The sequence below is a fragment of the Pagrus major genome, chromosome 5 (genome assembly GCF_040436345.1).
Source record: "Pagrus major chromosome 5, Pma_NU_1.0".
Classification (NCBI taxonomy): domain Eukaryota; kingdom Metazoa; phylum Chordata; class Actinopteri; order Spariformes; family Sparidae; genus Pagrus; species Pagrus major.
The window spans coordinates 39,679,848-39,704,324 of record NC_133219.1 but is presented as its reverse complement, the minus strand read 5'-3'; the positions used below and the strand labels follow the sequence as shown (position 1 = coordinate 39,704,324).

Below are 24,477 nucleotides of genomic sequence, written 5' to 3'. Positions count from 1 at the left end.
TTCAAGAGGATGTGAGTGTGTATTGTTTGTCTCTGATGAAGACACACTCTGTGCTGAAACGTTAGTCATTTCCTTTTTCTGAAGTCTCTCCTTAAACTAGATTGCTGTACTCTGTGAGCGTTTGACAGGCTGTCGGATCTTTTCTGAGGCAGCTGAAGTGGGTTAAACTTCTTCCCTCAAGGACAACAGCTCTGTGTCTGTGTCAGGGATTTCTTTATGTGCACACTGTGGCACATTAGAGGCTCCACTCAGGTATTAAAGAGATTACATGTAAGAATTCTGCTTTAAAATGATTAAAAAACGACTGGACCTTTGTTGTGTATTACGTTGAGCTGGAGCGAGACTGATTGCAGGTTCATTTGTGTTTTATTATTGATTGCGAGTAGTTTCTCGGCCCAAACAGCCTGATTGATTTCCTCAACACGTCCTCAAACCTAAACCACTGAATGGGGTTGATTGCCGGTGACGCCCAAAACAACATACATCAAAAAACATTACTGCTGCAGCGCACCAGCGACAGGTGCAGCAGACCTTTGTGGTACGGTCGCCGTTTGTTGGGTTTCGGCAAGAAAACGACTTTGTTAGGTTTATGTCAAAATAACTATAATATGAACACATGTATGTGACGTACATTAAAGACACTAGTAAGTTAAAATGACTCACCCGTGACTTTTGGTTTCGTTGGACACGAACAGCAGCTCCCTGGATGAAAGTCCAGTTCTTGTTTCTTCCAGCCATCCACCTCTTTTTGTATTTGGACTTTTCCCACCTGATCCGACTTCTCCTGACTTCCTCCAGAGGCGCCGCTGCCGCCGCCAAGCATCAATATGGGCTATAATAAGCTGCTTTCTGAGGGTCTGAGTGTGTTTGTGAGTCTCCAGAGTCTCTCAGCAGAGACTCTGGAGACTGTAACGTGACGTTCATGAAGTAAAGTACATTTCCCCTCCAGCTCCAGTCAGCAGTCAACATTACAGAACAGAAACACCTGACGATGGAGGTCACCTCCGGATCACTGCTGCAGTCAGGCTGATAAACAGGAGTGAAGATAAATCCACTTTTTAATCCCACAAGTTAAAAAAAAGTCATCTCTGAGCTCTCCTCCCGTCGATCAGAGCAGAGTCTGATGTGACTCTCTTGTTTTGTTTTGGTAGAGATTACACACAGTATTGTGCGTTTAAGTAATTGTACACATGTTTTACTTTAACAGTGTTACATTATTTTAAGTTGAAACACCACCCTTATCTTTGTGTACAGTCCCTAAACAGTGAGACTGAGTCGATCGCTGGGTTAGGGATAGTTGTCCCTAAATAATGGCCGACACTCAGATAATTAAATTTGTAAATGGAGGATTATGTAACTGAACAACAATGTGGGAGTTATAGATTAAGACAAACAGTCGAGTGTATGGAAGAATTAAAAAGTGGCTTCACACCTTTGACCCTGAAATGCATCAGGGAAGCAGTTGATCGCCTTGTGATTCAGGAGGCAGTTTAAAAATAAACTAGCAGCACCGCCGTGTCACAGCGAGCCTTGTGAGATGGTAAAGGTAATCTTAAAGTGTGGGCATAGCAGCGGTGTAACTCTCGGGGGAAATCAAGAGCTTTCGCAGCTGCCCTGCCCGCCAGCAGTGGCAACACAACTCTAAAATGACAGGGCAGCGTGCCGGCGGACGAAGACAGACAGACAGAAACTTTGAGCTCAAACTTAAATCGAAATACTTCAAATACACCGGGAGCTCGTGGGTGAGACAAAGCCGCATGTTTCCAGATAAATACACCGCTGCCTGAAGTGCAGCCGAACATGAAAGCACATCTACCTTTCACCCTGCGAGTTGAGATGAGCCGTACATCTGTTAGTTTTGAAAAGGTAAATATTCCCACTTGTTTTTGTGTTATGCCAACCGCGCCGCATCCACGGTAGGAATATAGGTTAGACTCCGCCAAGAGCGAAAACATCTGGCCTGATTTTTATTGGATTTTGGATGATTTAAGTAAACAAGTGTACACAGTTACTGATTTCGCATCACATAGGCGTTAAAAAGGATGTTCAAGAAGCACACAAAATGGAGAAGCCATCATGCCTTTTTTTTTTTTTTACACCTCTACACTTTATTGTGCTTTTATGAGTCTTGTAAATGTAGACAGCTCCCTCGGTGACGTCCCGAATCCCGCAGAAAATAAGATCACTGGATGAAATCAATGGAACAGAATGAGAGATGAGAGGGTTTTTAAGCCCACAAAATATAAAGTGTTACATTTCCTGGCTCACGTTGACAGCTCCGAGGAGGGAGGAAATAGCTTGTGTCTGCTTTCTGAGGAAAAAGTGCCAACAGATTGTCAGAAAGACCGGTGTGTTGTCCAAACAGATAAAGTGTCAAGTGAATAACAAGCCAAAAAAAACCCCCATCTCTTGCCACTATCTTGACACTTTTCATTTTTGAAAATTAAGTCGGTGATAGAACTGGATATAAATACAAGTCAGTCAGCCTCGGTGAGGACCACACAGCCTGTTGTTCTGCACTGTGCAGGCTTCGACATGGTGCTTTAAAAAGTGATTTTCCCCAGTGACCCTCTGACATGCCTGAGCCTGCACTAAATTGTCAACAGTTATATATTTTTGTGAATCATTTCAAGGTTTTCCCGCAGCCCCAAATCATCTCGCCACCTGTAAAATCACCGAGCAGCCCTCCATGATGAAAATATCTCCAGCTTCTGTCGTGTTTCTGTGAGTCACACGGCAGATTCAAGACGTGCTCTGGGTGATAATTATTTTTTCCAAGTTTGTGTGCTAATGCTGTTGGAGACAGTAGTTTCCCACAAGTGCTTATCAAGTGAAGCATCATGAGTCATCGGCCTGTTGGTGTTAATGCATGTGAACGCGTAAGTCTAAGATGCTCTTCTTCAACATTTCCTGTCCTGATTCCTCTCACCAAACCCTCCTCTAACTCTTGAAGTGAGCGCAGTTTGTGCAATCTATCAGCGTCGTTAACCTGTTTCGTGTGTGCGGCCGCAGAGCGCTAAATCCTCCAGCAGCGTGAAGCTGTCACACGTCATAAGCAGATATATCCTCGGCACTGAAGAAAAGCACCAGGTGGAGCGTTTACAAGATGTCTGTCACTGAGGAATCATAAGAAAATCTCAACATACACAAGTGTGCAGTCAATCAATGCATCATTCACCTGCGATCATGATGTCACATGACTGATTTTATACAATCAGCTTTAATCTTGAATTGATAATCTTGAAATCTAACAGATACTGTACATTCCTATTATGTTCCCTTTCCCCAAAAAACAAGGAAATACAAGGAAAATAACATTTCTGTAAAAAGAGGAACATATATAATAAATACAGTCTGTAATTTCATGTCACAAAACATTAACAAAGCTCTCCATTCTCACACAGAAGTATGCAGTTTACAGCGACACCAGGGACAACTTACCACTTAAATTTATATATAAATATATGAATAGTTTCTTGATTTCAGAGTTTTACACAATAAAAGCTTCTCATTTCTGTTGATTTTCGCAGCTGAAACTACATCTGTTGCTGGCAGATTTTAGCTAGCTGATTAAGCTAGCACGATTGACCATTTACTCCATGAATTTGTTGAAAGTAACACATCCTCATATTAAAACAACTGAAAAGGTTGATCGCCTCCTTGAGTGACCCAAAACAACATGACTGTCGCAGCGCACCGGACCTTCGTTGCAGGTTTGCGGTTTAAGTAACTATGTTGACAACTTCAGTTACAAATGTACCTTTTTTATTAAGTTACTTACTTTGCATTATGTTCATGTTAAAAGAAAATAACTCAACGTCGTCGTTTGGTTTCGCACCAGACACAAACAGATTAACTCCTCCTAGATTAACTTCCTGTGCTTTTACCCAACCAACCGTCCCCATCCTCGTCTCTGTACAGACTTTTTGCTCGTCATACTGTTTCTCCTCACTTCCTCTTTTTCAGCCACGATAACTACCACAGCCACAAGATGCCACGCCCTCACAACAAACGTAAATATGAGTCTTAATAAGCTGCGTTCATATTTGACCTACATGAAAACTGTCTCTGGCTGACTGTTTAATATGTTTTTAATTGACTCCTTTTTTTTACATGCCTACATGATATCATACTAACAGACGGAGGTTAATGCTTCAGCCTGTGTGCCAAGTAAAAACATCCTCACCAGCTGAAAATCGATGTTGTCTGCTGTGACCTGTGACCTCAGAAAATGTAGTTCACTAATGGAACGCAAAACAATCGACCGCTTTGCACGATGTGATGTCGCCGTGTCGTTCCTACAGCATCATAATTATGTTGCTCCGGCACCATAATTCCATCTGACAGATCAGGTTTTCATCGTGTCGTAGCTTTGAAACTCGGGACAATGAAAAAAACAGAAAAACACATTAGAGAGATTATGTGTTCAACGTTTTGAAAAGGTCCATTTCAACACAAAGCCTCTTTATCTAAACCTAAACAAGCCTCCTGACCCTCTCGGCTGCAGACCGCCTGGCAGAGCAAAGCTTAAAGTTTAAAGCAACATTAATTATTATGTTCGAGGAACAAAACCAACACGGCGACACCAGATAAAGCCGTTACTGTTGGCATTTCTTTTTTTCTTCAGGTGGCAAAGTCAAGTCATGAATAGTTAATGTGCGTGAAATGTTGTTGATCCAATCGTAACTCTAACCATGACCCTCTCCGTGCGGTCATGTGGACGTTAAAGGGTTTGACATCCGAAGTTCACTATGATTAGATGAACAGTGTTTGTCGACCTCGCCGCAGATACAGACAGTTTAATCCAGTTCTTACACTTCTGCTCTTGTGTTTATGTTGTTGGACGGACACGACCCTCCTGACTCTTTACATTCAGACTATTTTCTCCTCCAGCTTCATGCTCGGCGTTTCAACACGTGCAGGAATCTAAAGCTTTGACAGCCTTGCTGCGCCTAGCTGCTAAAATATGATTCGACGATCGCTGCTCTAACTAACGGTATATTCCCAGCTGACAAACGTTTCCAATTATATCACATTTAGTTTTCACCATTTTCACGGCACAACATGGAGCTGCTGTCTATTATTATCCAGGATCTTAATTGGGTATTCTTTCACACACAAGTTTTTTCTTTCCTGGAAGTCACATAGAGGTCCTTAAGACAGTTAGTTTGTTACGTCATGTTATCGGACAACGCAGTAATGAAGCAGGAGAAAAAACAGGGAAAGTTGCCTTCAGGGTCTTGATCACTACGGTAAAAACCAGACATGATTTTAAATCAGATTTGCCTTCAGCGCTTTTCAGTCTCGACCACCTACGCAGCTTTTCTAAATACAGCAGACAGTTGTTTGGGTTGATGAATGACACTGTTACTGGTCATTTACCACAGTTTTATTTACCATATATTATAATGTAACATCTTGTAAAAAGCACACACATGTAGATATATGAGTGCACAGTCAGATAACTTGTTGAAGAACACAGTTAAAAACAAACCATTAAGTACAGGAGAGATTTTAAATGGATGGTGAAAAGTAAATATCTCAACTCCCAGTGCACCAAGATCTGTTTATTTTTCATCTGTTTATCTCTTCAGCTCCATTAAATTAATTACGTGATAAACATCACAAATCATTCAGGAAATCAAAAGTCACCATGTAAATTATACTTACTGCCGGCGAGATGTGTAGGCTGTACATTTTATATGACAATTACTTATTTTCTGACTTGTTTCTCTCGTCGTGGGTAATTTCATTTGGTGGGGCTCATTTCTTGAGCTACAGAGAGACCTCTGACTGACAGCGTGATTAAAAAAAAAAGCAGCAGAAAACCTTTTAGCTTGGCTGATCTTTCATTTGTTCTGCTACTCAGTTGCTTATCATGCTGTTTCCCTGCTCTGTTTATAGCATTTTGCATTTGATTACTGAACCTGACGCAGCAGAGAGGTGCCCAGATGAGGAGAAGTCGAGGAAAAATGTTTAATAAGATTAAAAAAATCATTAAATTATTATCCTTAATACTCCTCGGGAGGCAGAGCAGAACGTGGAAAGTCATGCTGCTGTTCAGCCTCCTTCTCTAATTGAGGACACTGAGGGTCAGGTAGGTCAGAAGCTCGCTAATCAATACTGCTGCACCCCTTTATTTCCACCGAGAAATATTTTCATTTTCATTACCCTGGCTCCAGGATGCTCTGCAGTAGATTAATTGTCTCTTTTGCTTCTTTACCAGACCCAGTTTCCTCCCACATAGCCTCCTTTTTCATCTGAGTGCTCCACTGGTTTTGTGCAGCAGACATACAGTACAGTAATTTGGACACAGAGCCTCACAGTGTCCCCAGCTCACTGGTGAAAGGAGTGGGTCTGGGGGCAGGGCAGCACAGGCTCAGAGGGGAGGGCAGCCATTAGCCCCGGGTGGTATTTGGCTGGCCTCGGACCTCTCGGCGCCTGAGTTGGGGGCTCCATGCCCATGTCGAGGCGCAGTGACAGGTGGGCATGGCAGTAATCCAGAACCGACGGCTCACACCTGTACAACGTCAGAGCACTCAGCTGCCGCGGGACCTATAGACGCAAGCAGGAAGCAGAAGAAGGGGAAGGAGAGAAGAAGAAGAAGAACACTTAAACCTTTTAAATCTGCCAAAAAAATCCCCCATTTCAACATTTTATTCACTCAGAATATTTGGAATTGGCTTAATTTACTTCATGCAGTCGTGGCACAGTGCTGTCATTAATGCAGCCTTGGCTGCTGCTGTAGTGCGCGCCCCAAGACCTGAAATCTGTGGCGCTCAAACACCCACTTTCAGCCGGAGTGATTTATATGCAAGATGAAAGCCTTAAGCAAGAGTGCACACATATTTTCTGCCCTCTTTTAAATGGAGTCAAGGCTCCATTTAGAAGAGAGTGCTTATTACATTACAAGCACTTTGCTGATTCAAAGACCTCTCTTAGCTTTATGTGCTAGTGTGGTCTGAATTATGTCAATTAAAAGGCATAAAGCTGCATCGTGGTCTGTGCAATATTGATATTAATATTTCTAATGACTATTAATGCCTTCACGCAAAATATGGATGCACTCATGCATCTCCAAATGCAACAAAGCAACAGTAACACGGTGTGGAGAAACATTCATGTTGGATGACGCACATGCAGCACTTGAATGCACTTCAGTCAAGTTCACTTCCACATGGAGATATATTCTGCATATTCTTCATTAACGCTCACAGTCTGATGCAGTGCGATGAATGACTGTTAAAGGTCGGGCTGGAAGGTTATTCTGAAGCTGTTATATTCATAGAAAATCTCATAACGTCTCAACAGCAATCAATAAACCAAATGTTTTGACAAATAAAAACAAAACATTTGTGGCTGTTGCAGACCTTTAATTCACCCTCTGTATGATCAGTGATGCCATAATTGCCATAATGTATGATAATTTGACCATTTTATGATGCTAACATTAGTAGCTGGGGTTCATTTACGCTCTCTAAGTTCAGTTTATTATCTGACATGATCAGGATAGTAAAATATGGGTCTTATGTCTGATGTGACCTCCTGTCCAGCTGGTCATGCTCGGTGTAGGCTCTGATGATGATACGGGAACACGGCTGAGAGCTTAAACGATCCCACTGAGGTACGTTGAATGTCCAGTTATTTATTTAATTAGCTAAGCTCACGGCCTTCAAGGTTTTCATGCTGTCTTGTCATTAAAGTTTTATTAATGGGCTATTCATGATTCAAAGATACTTTATTGTCATTGTACTAATGTGCAAAACAACAACACAATGAAAATGCCATGGCGAACAAAAAAAGAAGATGAAAAATATAAAATTATCAGCCTGTTTTGAATACGATGTAAATAAATACGATGATATTCCTCCAATAGCTAGGCGGCTATATTGCTAAAGCTATTAGTGAGCTAGTCGCACAACAACAGCAGAGGTGGACAGACTAACATGCTAGCTTGACAGCAGTGAGTATTAACAATAGCCATGATCTTTGTTTACGTTCATTATGATAATGTTTTAGGTGTTTTCGTACATTAGCACGTTAGCAAGTAGCACAAAGCACACAGCATAGATCCAACTATTACAATCTGGATACAGCATTGGAGCCCCGTTCACTCCTAAGAAAGCTGCTCAGTGGTGCATGAAGCCTAAACAGCTGGACTTCCTGGCTGTAAAAAGCTTCTGGTTTAGTGCCCGGCGAACTTAAATGGGAATAAAATCTAAAAATAAAATGATCTAGTTGTGCTCTTCTAGACTTTCCTAATGTTATCGGACCAAAAGGCTCAAATCATGATAGTGAAACGAGTCATTTCAGGAGGGTTGAGACCATTTTACAGCAGCTGCTTTCACAATGTTAGCTTACATACATCTTCCTGGGGGCTTGGCACAAAGCCCCTGAGCCAAAGAACAGGATCGCTGCAGCAGCAACAGTCTTATTGAGCGGCTAACCCAGCTAGCACAAAGCACACACCCACAGCAGTGACTGCTGGGTCGGGTAGCCCTTTTTGAGGTACGTTTTTGTCGGCTAATTTGCTTGTATTAATATGCTTGTGGTATTTATTTCTGTATTTATTAGAGTAAAAGAGCTAACTGAGCTTGTTGAACGCTGCTACCACAAATTTTTTGATTGGATACTTTTAAACTTTAGCCGTGGTGTTAAACCATTTGTGCTATTCCTACTGGGAAGCCTCAAACCTCATCATAATGTGTGCAGAACCTGTTGTTATTTTATTGGATCACAAAAGGCTTGATTCGATGCAGAGACGTCTTTTATCTCCGTGTCTGATGAGGTCAGGTTTCACAGCGCTATCACCATTCAGACCCTTAACTGTAAAATCACAGCTTACAGAAGGTCATGTTTTCCTATCAGGAAACGATCCGGCTCCGTTTGCTCTTTGCTGTAATAGGAAGATTATCTGAAAACACTCTATTGTCAAATCCAGCAGCTGAACTTTGCTCACTTATACTTCGGAGGACTTAATAAAATATTCATGAACAACAATGCTCTGAATGCAAAATGAGCAAAGTGTGCGGTGCCGTCTGGATTTGGGAGTTTCTCTGCACAAATTATCAAGGGGAAAGGCTACATGCTGGGCTCCTTTTCTCCAATTATAGCAATAGTAAGGAAGTCAAACATGTAAGTGGTGAAGTCAATATAGATTTGGTTGGTCTGCTCTCTCTCTCTCTCTCTCTCGCTCGCTCGCTCTGTGTACAGTAACAGTTGGCAGAGCAGTCGCAACCTTTGTCTCTGCAGCATCTCCTCCTGTTCAACTTCCACGTTGCCAGTTTATCCCGGCTCAGATCCAAACGGTGCCGTAAAATAAACCGAGCCGCAGTAACTGAGACAGTGAAAGTCTTCTTTGTTTTACTCTACCGCCACAGATCTGTAAACACATAAACAAATACGTCTTTTAGAAAAGGTAAGAGGCTTTCGCTGCAAAGGTTTTCTCACAATAAATAGTATGAATAGTAAAGAGACATTAAACAGTTAAGAGTCTGTGTAACATTTTGTGTTTTTGAAGGATCTGTGTCAGTCAAACGAGAACATAAAATAGTTACATCTGTGAGAGTGACTGCCTGCTTGTTGTGTCGGGGTATTTTTTTATGCTGCGCTTCAAACAGCGAGCTGCTTACCGTCACTGTGCCGATTGATTTAAACCTTCTCAAAGAACCCGACACAAGCGCCGGCTCATTTTTTATCATTATGTTCAGTCTGCGGCGAATAATGCATCAACGTCAAAGGTTTTGTCTGTGACGGCAATTCACTGTTTGGAATCAGACCTTTCTCTAAACCCAACGACGTAAAGAAAATAAAAATACTCACATTATCCAATAAATCTAACAAAACTGACACAGCAGAGGCTCCAGATTGTGCTGATGTCGTAGTCATTTCGCTGCTCGAGGCCAGGCTTGGACTTTGGATGAATTTCAGATGCATCTATTTCATTTTTTCAAAATGTATGCATGTATGCAAATGTTTGGGTCTAACAGATTTTTATGCTCCCAATCAGAAAGCCAATAAAGTGTATAGACACACACACACACACACACACGATCCCCCACAGCAGGTTTGGTGTTAACGTTCGTTAAAAACAACCACACTGTATAACAACCTCATTCTGTGATTTTATTGCCTCCTCCTCAAACACTTAAGTTACTTTCCTGCGTTTCCCAGCTCTTCGCTTGAACCATCAGCGACTGCATCTCACACAGAGAGCCCCCTCAGCTCGCGGCTCACTAAGTAAGGCCGACATTTTTATTCACATGGAGCCGCTTACCATGAAATAAATTCTAATTCTTATTTCATTGGGTCTTTAATTTTTAGTGAGGCCTCCCTCAGTATTTTTTCCTCGAGCGCTGATGGTGGAATATCTGCTGCTTTTCTCTCTTAAATGTAATAAAGTAGAAGTGAAGCAGAAATTTACATTTTCCATTTCACTGGGATCTGTACCTTTTATACTTTTACATGTGACAAATGATTAATTGTAGGATAGACAGCCTTTTTTGCTTTTTACTTATCAGTCTGGAGTAACTACTGATGGAACAGCTAAAAAACGACACCATCCCACAAAAATGAGGGAAGAAATACGACACAAAGGAAGCACGTGGCACGGTTTTCCCCGGTCACTATCCTCAGGTAATGGTTGAACAACGTGATTAACTCTTCACTGCAAGAGAAGAAGCAGTGAGCGAAGACGGTGCAGGAGGAGTGTGATAGAGATTGAAGCAACACGACGGGTATTTGCTCCGGTAGTTGTGTCAAAGTCTGTTCCCTCCGTTGATGTGTGTTTCCAAATGTGCTAATGCTAGTGTGATAATTAACGGGAAATGGCGGCGTCTCACTGTCTCCGGAGTTTGCATTTGAAATATGATGGAGGTAGAGAAAACAGCATGTTCTGCCGTTCTAACTTAATACTGCCGTTGTGGACATCCGGGGCCTGGCAACATGAATCCATCACAAGATGGAGAGAAAACAAACAGAAGGTATTTCTGTCCATTACATTTGACTTTTAGCCTGCAATCTTACATTTGTCTGTCAGGACAGACACAAAACTGCTGAAGATGGAAGATATTTAACGTCGTTAGTCAGAGACCGCCTACAGTGAATCCTTTATTTCATCACAACAGAAACTTGAAGCAAATATCTGATCGAATATAGTTTCATTTCCCTTCCTTTATTTTAACTGTACTGGCCCCGTCTGCACTCGCCTTTGCCAAGTTGTCTGAAAGAGCACAGTGCGAGAAGACGAGAAGAAGCTTTGTTTGTTGAAACTAATTGATTATGAAAATAGTTGTTAGTTGCGGTCCTAATTAATTCTGTGAATTAATTAAAGTGGGAGTGAGACACCAGTTAAACAGCGAGCGCAGTGGTGGGTAGTGAAAGTGTGAAGTGGTGGAAACTGGGATCTCACACTTACAGTATGAATGTAAACTCATGTATGTTGGCTCACGCTCCTATATAATATTTAAGACCGTGCAGACTTGTGGGGAGGACGTGCAGTTTGTCTAAAATTTAGTTGTGACGATGGTGAGCTAAACATTATCACAGAGACCTACAGATAACGTCCAGTATGGATGTGATCAGTGTTTTGCAGATGGACGGCCCTGTGCTGCGTCGGCACCCTGCTGCTTTGCCAGATTGACCTAAATCAAGTGATTTTCTACCACGCAGAGGTTTACAGTCCGTCTCAACACATGCTAGAAGCCCCGTGAGGCCGTCACAGCAGTGCTTTGAGTTAGATGCTAATGCTACCGTGCTAACGTGCTCACAATGACAACAGAGGTTCACTGTGCAGATTGTAAAGGCCACTGAGGGAACGTGACTGTGATTGTGGGCTTCATATATAGAATTGATTTGACTTGATTTGTACTTCTGGTTCCCTCGTGTCGCAGGGTTTTCAGTTAAATGTCTAAATTATAGTCTGTGGTTAACACACGCTTCAGAGATGTCCATGTTTTGTTCTCCAACATAAAATCATCATTAAATGTCCCACAGTTTAATTATAAAGCTCTTCCGTGTATTAGCGGTTGCTAACAAGTGTCTAAATGAGGCTACAGAGGTTGTCGGGGACATTAAACGTCCTCACAGCGAACACGGAGACTCATCTACTCACTAGTCCGTCTTTACAGGCCCACTTTAGTTACAAACTGTTCTAACTCTGACTTTACAACTTGTACATTGATCAGTTTATAGAAAACCTGGATAGTAATTGTGCAGTAAGACGCTTAGTGAGCGTGTGACCGTGATGTCGTCTGTTTACAGCCTAACATCAGCTTTTTACTGCTACACATTTAATTTACACAAGTGGTGTTCATCTGTGGAGATGATCTTGATGAACAAAACGTGTAAGAATCATAAACTTGTGTTTGTCACAGGGATTATTTTCTGCTATAATCCAAAATCCATTTCAAAAATCCCACATGCTTCAGTCAAAGGAACCGTGCCAACTTCCATGTTAGCCTTCAAGAATACATCATCCCTCCAACTCGTGTTGAACTCGTGTTGCATATTAACCATTAAATGAATCTTGAATCTTGAAAGTCGGTGGAAATCTGCACTACATTTCAAGTCAATCCATCCGTTAGCTGTTCATATTCTGTCTGGACCAAACTGATGAAGCCACTGCTTTTATAGTTTGTTGTCCTGGTTATTATAAAGACAGCTAAGGTCACATTTTTAATTCCTACAGCTTCATAATGTCTTTCAATTAGCCGGTAAATTATTGTGCCTTATTTATTTTTTGGGTGAAAAGAGTAAACAGCTTTTCTGAATCACTGATGGTCTCTGGATGAGAACACTTCCTAATTACTACAACACAACATTCAAAACATCAAAACAAAGTCAATTAAGTTAATGTCAGCTCTCTTCATAAGTCTTGATTCAGGTAAGAGTCATTTCATCAGAATAAATGTTTTTCCATATTTTGCAGCAGGTCAACAAAACACCGTCCTGCGTTTTAAACCCGCTCCATTCACACGGAGCGGCTGCCGCCTTTTCTCGGCTCTTCATGAATGAGATCAAGTTTTTAATATCAGCATCTCTGAAGCAGCAAACAAAAACAGGATCAGTTTCACGTCTTAGCACAGAAGAAAAGAATGAAAAGCCTCTCTGGCCAAGCGAGCAGAGTGAGCGCTCAGGTTTAATCAGGAATATTGAGGAAATGTTGGCTGTTATGGTTGCAGCTCTTAGAGAGGTGACTCATTGGCTAGCATAGCTTGGAGAGCTGCCAGCAGAGCTGCTTAGAGCCGATCGCTGCATACACACAGCCTGAGGCATGATCACCATCTTACCTCAACTCTAGCAGCTCAGGAAGTCCTCTACAAACCAGCTGTGCACTACACAACCGCAGAAATATAAGATGAATTCAAATCTCTTGATTACAATAGCTACCTCAGAATAGCCTCGCTTCCTCCTGACAAGAGTAAGTCGTTATTCAGCGAGTCACTGGCTGCTGGCCAAGGCTATAAAGCGAGCATCTGGCATCGGCCCGATCTTGTCTTCACGTTATGTTAACGGTTTAAACTATTGCTGTTTACCCTGAAGTCAATTTGAAATGAAGAGTGTCCTTGAGCGCAGGCTGCTACCTGTGGAAACTACACCTCTGTTACAGGTGCTGTACTGCATGTCTATCCTGCTGAGGTGAGCTCATCCCATTTCACTTTTATGATACATATCTGCTTTGCATCTTTCCTCTCAGCTCGAATGACTCATTGTTTATGAGCGGAAACCTCCAGCGTCTGAAAACTGTTGGAAATGATCCTGACTTGTTTTAAGCTTCACGTGGGAACAAACAAAAGAGATCTTTGTTGTTTTCTTAACCGATTTCATTACAGTTTAGTTGTCTGGGCGGTGATAACACATAAAGTGATAATAAAAAATAATAATCAAGCGTGTTAGACAAAACAAAAATCATATAAATGACATAAACACGGAGGGAAAACTGCCAAAACATGACAAGTTAAATGAGACGAGGTCTGCTGCAGAGGCAGACAGTGAGAGTGTGGTTTTCATGCACTTTTGAGTCTGCCCTCAGCAAAACATAAGCACTGAAATCCTCACCCCAGGCAACATGACAAATTATTCACCAGCAGCTCTGGTGGCCTTTTCTGTCCAACACTGCAGAGTGTGGCACGAAACCAAACATACACCGGACACATCAGTGCAAAAGATATCTGAACCAAGCTGATGAATAAACACCACACCTTTTCTTTTGTCTCTCTCTGTCCAACATTTAAATAACTTCTGTCTTTAATTTCAACGCTGTTTTGTATTTGTTTATTTGTTTACTTATACTTTGTTTAATCAGGAAGTCACATTGAGATCAAGGTCTCATTAACAAGCGAAACATGAGTACAAAATCAAATCAAATCAAACAAAATGAAGTAAAAAATAATGATGAAACGGTGGTTGTAGAAATAGAGATAATTGAATCAAATTGAAGATGATTTAATTATACAATCATAAAGACAACAGCGTGACAAAGAAATACAAAAATATTCAGTAAAAACATTTATAAATCAAACCTCTCAACATATAAACAGCTGCATTAAGGTTTTTATTTTCGCACTATTAAAATAAATGAATAAACTAGAAAAAGGCACCCAGTCGAGTGCATACCTCCACCAAGGCCCAACACTCTCCTTTAATTCAATCACCGCTAATTAAATAACAAAATTAATAGCCCTGTATGCTCTAAATTAAACCATCCATAATTGCTTACCATAATTTAAGCTCACCTGACCGAGCATCTGCATCAAACTGTGTTCACTCATAGATGAGTACGCCTCATCTTTTTCAACAAGATCCATATTTTACTCTCTGAGAAATTAATAAATCCAGGCTACATGTTTCCCCCTGTTCTCAGTCTTTATGCTAAGCTAAGCTAGGCAACTGTGACTACTGTTGTAGCTTCATATTTACCGTGAAGACGCGATGGTGGTATTGATCCTCTCAGAGGTGTCGTTTCACCTGCATGCTGAATGCAGATGAAACAAGACTTATGTCGTTTACCACTTCAAAAACATGAAGATCTGCAGTGTCGGAGAAAACTCCAGCATGTGACAGAAAAGCTGAAGCTATTATTGAGACTTTAATATAGAAACAAGTCTCAGTTTTCTTTCTGCAGAGTCCACCTTTTTAAACCTTTCAAACATTCATAATTCTTTTTAATCCGTAACTTGCTGTTTTTGTTGTCTTTTTAATGCATTTCTTATCTCTAACTGTTTTTGCTTTTGCTTTATTGTCTTTTAAATGCATTTCAAACATTAGCTTGATGTCCTAATGTCTTATTTTAATGTCTCCTCGTGTCTCTGAGGCACTCTGAGCTGCCTTGTGTCTGAATGGTGCTGTATAAATAAACCTGTCTTGTCTGTTATTGATTATGGAGATGTGCTGTATCTGAATGCCTCTGCTCATTGTCTTCACTTGCTGGATGGAGAGATTCACCACAAACTGCCGCTCTCTTACTCATCCCTGAGTATTGATGGTTTGCTTTAGGTGCACTGCTGTTTTTATTTACAAACCGTTACTGAGAAACGTCCTGTTTACTTTTCTTCTCTTTTAAACTCACAGTCACAGTTTGTAGGTTTTCAATTCAACAATTTTGAATCCATCGAGTCCAGTTTGTCTGTGTGCAAATGTTTTATCTGAATATTTCTCTGTATTCTCTGATGCTGGAATTTCTAATTTTGATATAATAACTTGAATAATATTGATATTCGATACCATTTTCCATAACAAAGGGAAAAATTGACCCAACATCGAGGGTGTAATATTTCAGATTCTTATTAAAAGATAAATATAGGAAGGCTTGCACACTGTATTTCAACAACAAAAGCATTTAAGTACATTTTTACTTCTGGAGGAGGCAGAAGTATGTCGGCGCTACAGTAGGGCTGCACGATACGGTCAAACAGGGATGTTGTGATTGCGTGTGTTATTGAAAAACTAGTAAAATCATGATGATGTGGCGTTTCTCCTGGTCTCTGCCCAAAGAAACATGTTTTATTACATCTGGAGGACAAGGTTTGTAGGCCAGAGCGTCTCTGCAGCACTACAACATTTGACCTTTATAAATTAATTGCAGTTCTTGCGATTTTGCTTATTTTGCGATTAATTGTGCAGCCTTACACTGCAGCTGTGCACGTGTCAACTCGCTGTCAAAAACACAGGTACTTGTGTATTAATACTGCGAAAAATGAGTATTTAAACCATTTCAAATATTCAGATTTTATGTTCCCTGTTCCCTTTTAAAAGAGATCCGTGATCGCAGTCGTACTAACCTGATTAAATGAGGGCTTGATGTCATGCCTATTCGTTGATTCATCTTTAATTTATCGCTGTTATATTTTCTATGAGGTTATGATCATTTTATATTATGAGTCAAATGTCTTCTTTTTAATTATGGCATCAATCACACCTATAAAATAAAAATCACACAAAGTGTAGAAGTGAGTGAAGTGAAGTCATGAGCGTCACTTTCAATAACGGCACAAATAAGTGACATGAAAATCTAAAAAAAATAAAAAGTATTCGCCCTGATATAAAGAGGGAGATTACTGAGCTACAAACCTGACTGATGTTTAAAATAATCCCTCTAAAGTCTGTCAGTAAATATGTCAGATTGTATCTCGATTTGATTTTTTCCCTCCCGCTCTTATTTGGCCCCTCGAGAATCCAACTCTCAGCAAAACGTCAAAATGCTCCTTTAATATCTGAAACTTTCACTGTCACATTAAAACCAGCTCTCTGGCAAAATTCAGTGTTTTATAACAAAGATTCAATTAAACCGTCTACTGAAGAGAATAATGACACAAACTCTTGTGACACAGCACACCAGCAATTATCTCAAACTCCCGAGCTATTAGCTTTGGATTGCTAATAAAAAACATCCACATAGGTGGTCCCCCCTCTGCTCTGCTCTGAATGTAGGTCAAGCTGCTGCTAAATGATTCCCAATTAGGTGATAGGCAGCTGCACCATGCCAGCATGCCTCAGACTGGCACGGGAGGCATGAGCTCTCATTGGCATATTAACAACATCCTCCGCCTCCGAAGCTGTGCTGCTGCTCTCTGTCAGCTGGATAATTCACTCAGTGGTCAACGCTGCGGCGAGAGAGCACAGACAAGCCTCCATTATCATCGCTGTCTATTAGGCTACACACTCATGGATGCTGAATGGCATGCTAATGGCCACGGACCCCACGGCCCTGATTGTTGCTTAGGGGGGATAAATTGAAAAATGACTTCAGGGTGATTGACACAGACATGAAGCTGGAAACAATCAGCCAGTAAACTTAATTAACTGAGGGCAAACTGTGGGAGAAAAACACATTCTCATACTGTGTAGTGTCCATGTTCAGTGTTATTAATGTTGTAAGGCTCAATCTCATTTTCGAGTCATTTCGAGCACCCGTGTCCCACGACCAGACGTTTCCCAACATGCCGTCAGCAGAAGAAGGTCGACCCATATGCAAGAGAGAGAGAGACCAGCTGCAGAACATTTATTCAAAATAAACCGAACAGCAGGCTCATGCAAACACAAAGACTGGACTTAAATACAGAGTAAAATAATGAGGTGATGTGTTGCAGGTGGAGAGAGGCGGAGAAACACAGGTGAGGGTAATGAGAAGGGGATACAAGAGAGCAGGAAAGGAGCTGATAGGCTGAGAAGAACACTGTGAACAGGGCTGGGCTAATGAAGGAAATGCAGAGCAGGTGTGGAGCAAAAATCAGGCTGGCAAACAGACAAACCTCTGAAAATACACAAAAAGCAGACGGAAGTGACAGCACCGTGACATTTATCTGGCTGCTGCAGTGCCATTTCAAAACATGCTGTTCAGCACAGATCATCTGGTAATGTGAGGAGTTTACAGATCCAGTCTGAAGCCTCACAGACTCGTCAGGGCCACCCTGATAATGTCAAATATTTTTGATATTTAGGTTTTAAAAATCTGGATGATTTCATCCACAACAACCGATGTCAGCGGCGTCCCGGAGCAGCTGATGTGCTGCCAAGCAACAGCACACATCCAAGCTAACGTTAAGATCTCACCTCCAGTTCTCTCTGGAGAACAGAAACCTGAGCTGACCTTCTGCTTTTGTTTATTTCTCACTGCAGCAAGTTGTTGCACCACGCTAGTCTCCATCATGTTTACGTCTGCTTCACCATGAGATCATGTGAGAGGGATCACGTGTGAAGCCACGCCCCCACTGCTGCACAGTGGCTGTTTATTAAAAATGTATTAATATTGAACGTGGTGTCCAGATGGCACCACATCGGACACTGCACTTCATTGTGTCTACAGCAACAAGCCTGCCAAGTGTGAAGTAGGTCGTTTGGATGGTTCTTGTTCGATGTGAACATCAGACTGACTGTTAGATGGAGTTTATCTGATGCAGAATAATATGGACGCTCGCAATTCACTCATTCATTACCTGGACACTAGCGACACTAACGTTAGCAATCTGTGCTGCTGTTCTGCACTGATAATCAAGGAGTGGTACTGAGTGAAGCAACTTCACTGCTGGACTCAGGCCATGTGTCCAAATAGCTTTTTTTTTTATTGCACCGCCCAGCGTCTTTTTTTTTCAACGCTCCGCCTTTTTTGTGCAGCTGCTCCGAGTTGAAAATCTCTCAACTTTTTAGAAAAGGTGGCGGTGACGTCAACGTTGCTCTTTTTCTTTTTCCTGGCCTGGGCGATACTATTAACTGTATTTCTGTCTCCTATGGATCATGTCCTGCACCCTCATCCTCCTCGCTCGGATGTCCTGATGTCAAATAAAAAACAAAGAGATAGTAAACCTGAAAGGGGCGGTGTGTTGTCAAGATATAAGATAAGACACGGGTCCAATAAAATCTGGAAAGTCTAAAAGAGTTGCGAGATTAAATAAATGTATTTATTTGTGGGCCGACAACACGGACGATTCGCAGACGATATTTTTATGCTCAGAAAGTCGAACTTTTTGGGTTTCAAGCTCCACTGAGCATCTTTCATAGGAAGGAACTGGGCTGCACCTCCAACACTGTGTCCAGGTGTCTGGATACGTCTGCGGGGAGGGCCAAGGGGGTGTCTCGTGATTGTCTTTAAATGTGCATGAGAACAACAGGATGTCTGCACAATAAAACATAATATTTAATAAATCACACAGCAGATTAAACAGACAGCGGACCACTAGCATCGTCCCTGTGAGGCCTGAACAACCAGGAGAGAGGAAAATAATTGACATCCATCTAAAAGGAAACCATACGTTGTATATTCTCAACACCGCATGTACAGGAATTCCAGAAAGATGATCTTTTGCTGACTTTAATATTCACCATGTAATTACATTTCTATTTGAAAAGCGCTTTGCATTTGTCAAAATAACCATAATCCTTCAGATGTGGGGATTTATCTCCTCCTAATGCTGCTCATCCCATTTTCTGCTCATCAATGTTGGCAGAGCACGCCGAGATTTACTGTTATTTACTGGACGGACAATTTATGAGTCAGTATGGAGTCTTTCCTGATGTATAGAGATATAAGTACCCTGAATGCGGATGCCAAGAAGTATATAGATGCATAGATTAATCCTGATTCAATGGGAGGCACATACAGTAAAATGTGAGCTACTGTGTTTGGTTTCATTCTCCCTCGCTGACTGTTTTTCTCTTTTACACTCCCACACACATTCCTGAGTGCGCGCACACACACACACACACACACACACGCACACACACACACACACACACACACACAGAGTGACTATGTGCTGATGCTGCTTGTCAAAACAGTCATTAAATGCCTCAATCCGGAAAAACGAAAGATACATAGTTTGGAAGGTCACCGCTGTTTACTCGTAGCTGTGACGGTATCATAGTGTTTTTATCGTTCTTTCACATTTTATTTTAAGTTTCACAGTTAATTGAAACATGCACATACAGCAGAGCTAAACGCTGCCATCCCTCTGTGACATGCATCGTACTGAGGTCTGAATATTTCTGTCCTTGCTGCAATTTCAATAATCTTTTTATGACAAGAGAAATAAATCGACAGCGTTCAGACACAGAAATAATCCAATTTGACAGAATGCCAGATGTTCCACTGACATGATGAACAACATGTAACGCACTGATTTCTCTTTTCTTTTGTTATCTATGAATCAACATGCTGGTTTTTATTTGATTTAGTGACGTTAATCCAACTCTGCTTTGAAGGGGCAGATATAATTATGTGTTTTTCTGGCCTTGAATTGTCCAACAAAGACTCAACTATGAAAATTCCCAGAATATTTTGAGATTTTCACTGTTAATGATCAGAAAACGTTCAGCTCAGCTCATCTGAACAAACTCCTGACTGTCAGGACTTCATCCGGGCTGTTAAAATACACTTAAAGCTGCTGAAATCAATATTTGTATATTTATAATAAATCACACGACTATTTGTTTGTGTGTTAGAGAATAAAGCCACAGATTGAAGGAACCAGGCAACCTCCCCTGACTCTGTCTAACTTCACTTCATCATTTCACATTATTATTACATCATACACAATATAACGTTTAATATCATGTGATTGATTACGCTGACACTCAGGTGCCATTTTACTTCTTTATTCTTTATTTATCTACTTTTCAAAATCACTGCCAATATCACTTTTTTCTATTTTAGTTCATTGTTAGTTTACTCTTATTCTACTAGGCACAGGTTTTATTAATGACTCCTCAAACACTTGATATTTTGTATATTTCACTAATATTTAATACTCTATTGATTTTATTCTCCTAAAAACTGGGCCCAGTGTGTGACCCAGACCCGGAGAACCCTCTGGTTGTTATTGTAATATTTTGTCTTATCTTATCTGAAGCCAGAAGACTAAACAGTTTATGATGTCCACTAACTTGAGTTGGAACTATTCGACTATCTTGCAAAGAAAACTACGTCTTCATCTCTCAAAATGCTCAAATTCAATAAAATGTTTGAAACTTCCTGCATTTTACTTCCACATGTTTGTAAAAGGGGTGAAAACTCTTCTAACCACCTCAGTGAGACTGTGAATTATAACTTGGCCCACATCTCGTCACATTAATGTGTGACGCTGCTGCTGGAGGACAAATTTCATCTGGCAACTTTTGGAAGAAACCAAATTTTGCTGGGAGAGGGGTGCTAACTATCTACTATCTACGACATAGTTACAAGAATACGTTTGATTAATAATGTAAAATTATCATAACTACATATTATTATAAAATAAACTCATAGAAATATAAAAAGTACAATTACCAGCCGGCTCTGCAGATCCCTGCAGCTCGACGGAGCTTTTCAGCATCTGTTCATTGTTCATTGTTCTGGTTTTTGGACTTTTCATGTTTGGTTTTATTCTCGTCCCACTCAAAGAAAAACTTTTTTAGCTTTTTCCAGTAAACACTTCTCATCACCAAACTGCAGACAGACACAGTTAGAGACTTGCTGCCGATGGTGGTGACAAACTAAGAGCTTAAGAGCCAAAAATTTCCCTCAGGAGTTCATAGAAACCAAAAGTAGAATTAAAATAAACATGACTCCGCACTGCTCTGCTAATGTTGCAGCTGATAAATAAGCAACTCTCGTGACTCGAGGGGGAAAATGTCAGTGTTGTGTTTGTAGTGTTTTTCTGCCGTCCTTAATTGGTTTAATATAAATAGATACACAAACAAATCATAGTATAAGATATATAAAGACAACCGAGGTATTTCTTGGACTTATCTTCACTGTCTCACCACAGTGAAGGAAGTTTCTCACAGAGATAAACTCAGTTACACTAAAAGAAAAGACTTAAAGGAACTCAGTGTGCCCGTTTCAATCTATTTCATCCTCTAATGGATCTCTGGAGTTTATCAGCCTTACTTCGTCCAGATGAGATCCTGAGCTAATGTTGCACATCACAGATAATTTAAGAAGTATAGGTTCAGAAAAAGATATGAAAGAGTAGACTGACAGACGTGTTTAATGGATATGGTAATGATACAATCACCTCGGTTCAGACTGAATGCTCGCTGATTGTGTGGATGACTGATTCAGGGGAAGTTTGGCGGTGTTGTTGTTTGATGGGAAGATTTTACAGACGGTCTGGAGTTGGAGACTTCTGAGGGAACGCTGCTGATGTGCAGGAGCTCCTGCGCATCACAGATATGTTAATTTGCGCCACACAGTTTATTTAAATTGTCCAATTAAGTGAATGTGTTTGTCAGTAACAAGTCTGCAGAGTTCATAACTAAACATCATGTGTGGAGGATGAGTGCAGGTCTGGGGTTAATTTGAGGATTAAATTTAAATATAGAGCGAGGATCGGGGACGGGTTTAGGATTAGGATGGGGTTGGGATAAACCTAAACTCAGCTGTGGGGGCTACATCAGTCTGCTATAATCCTCCTGCTGGCTTCTTCACCACAACTTTCTGGTTCCTTCCACTCTTTTCTTTTTTCATTGTGTTGGCGAGACACAAAAACATGAAGCAGTCAAGCTAACAAGCTATGTGCTAATTAAGGAAGACTGACAAATACCTGCACTGTGCCTAACGCAGGTACACTAATTAGTCGTGTGCGAAACTCTTCCTCGGTTACATTTCCTCTCCAGTCCTATATTTAGAAGAAGAAGAAAAAAGTTCTGCATCTGAATCATTTTGAAGTTTAAGTAGCTCCACACAGTTTTCTTTACATGTGCCCAGAACCCGTCTGTGGTTGAAGGATCCTTTTCAAGTCCGGTTCTGGTTTTGCAACTTTTGTCCTGGTTTGACAGTGATGGGAAATATAAAATCCAAAATTGGGGAATTAGTGGTGTGGTTGAGGAGGGAGATGGCGAAGCAGCAGCAGCCGTGGTTGAGTTTGTGTCCGCAGCACAAATCCCAAATACTTAAACCTGCATTAAGTTGATTTTTGGCACAGGAAACAAGCTGTAAACACATCCTCCTACAAACACCCAACTTCCTGTCTTGTAATCCGGAGTCTTACAGTTGTCGCGGTTGCAACTTGAGCGAGAGGAGGCGTCACACATTAACAGATCACACATGTGAGATGTGACACAGGAGGGATGCAGCCCAGGTTGTTTTTGCGAAAGAAGAAGAAGAAGAAAGAAGATGAAGAAGAAAAGAACATGTGAGAGGACGGATTAGGAAGCGCGAGCAGTAAGGATTATATTTCTTCATATTGTGGTTCAGCGAGGACGACGCGGTCACAAATACTGAGAAGCTTTGTGTGTATCGGTTATCATTGTGCCCACGCCATACAGATATATACGTGATAAGACTGGGTCCAGAGAGCTACTGCGTATGACAGCAGAGCAGAGAGGGAGAGGAGTGTCAATCCGTCTGCGACTCAACCAGATATTTAGCAGAGAGGATCGAGTCTTTGAACACGAAGTGAGTTATGATGAACCTCTGATCTGGGGCTTTCTGTCTGCGACACAGTTGACAAGTGGAAGATCAGGGCTAAAATCCTGTGGTGTGATCTCAGCTTAACTTGTCACAAGTTCAGCTTTACAACCTCAGCATTCATAGTCTTGTTAGGCTTTCTGTTCTGTTATTGTAGATTTGTAGTTGTATGATCTTCATGGGTCTTGCTGTGACTTTCCACTTCCTGTCTTTATCTGTTTTTTTCACCCTTTTTCCTCCCCAGCCTGAATTCACCTGTCTTGCATCAGCTTCTCGTTCCCCTCACCTGTGTTTCTCCACCTCTCTCCACCTGCACCTCATCCCCTCCTTAGTTTAGTATTTAAATCCAGTCATTGCTTCAGTCTTTGTTGAGCTGTCTGGTCCCGCTGGTCAGTTCACCTGTTCTCGTGGTTTATTGTGGAATAAAACCACTTGGCGTCGCCTGCATTTGGTTCCACCTCCTTTGCTCTCAGTGTGACAATACACTCTTTATTTTTAGCTCCGCTTTGGTCTCACCAGCTCCTGAGGGACACGTCTCTCTCTGTTTAGCTGCTAGGCACTCTGGTATGTTTCCCAGCTAGCTGCTAAACGTCTTCAAGGAACTGAAACAAGTCCAGTTGCCTACGATACAACACTTAAAATTACAATGACCTGGATGACACTTTCAAATGCGCCAAAAGTGCCTTTTGGCCGTGACTGCTGCTATCATAGAAAGAAGTTTGCCTTTGTCCTGACAGCTCACAGCTGATAGCTCATATATAATCTGAGAGAAACATAAATTCAAAGATAGCTGCTGGCTTTGTGTTTCTTTTCATAGAGATCGGGAATAACTTGGCTGCTGATAAATGAACGAGGGCACAACGTAACATGGATCAAGTGTTTTCATTAGGTGATAAAAAACCGACATCTCTCACCACCGAAAAGGGCTGCAAGTCTTTTAGCACTGAACGTCTCCACTGCGCTGGAGGTTTTTAGTGTGTGTTTTTCTGAACTGTTGAGTTTGTTTGAAGGCATCAGAGAGAGACGCTGCCGTTTTCTGGGTGGTGGCGGTGCAGATGTGTGCTCATGTTTGAAGAGTTTCTACTCGTGTAGGC

The 24,477-nt window shown here is 41.3% G+C and overlaps 1 protein-coding gene across 1 annotated transcript in view; it reads right to left on the bottom strand.

Annotated features, from left to right (window-relative positions):
- Nucleotides 1-6,336: 6,336 nt before the first annotated feature.
- LOC140996442 (leucine-rich repeat transmembrane neuronal protein 4) overlaps nt 6,337-24,477 on the bottom strand; it is a 58,578-nt gene continuing 40,437 nt past the window's right edge. The window contains exon 3 of the mRNA XM_073466851.1: nt 6,337-6,555. Within this exon, the coding sequence (XP_073322952.1) occupies nt 6,337-6,555 (219 nt within the window). The remainder of the gene's footprint in view (nt 6,556-24,477) is intronic.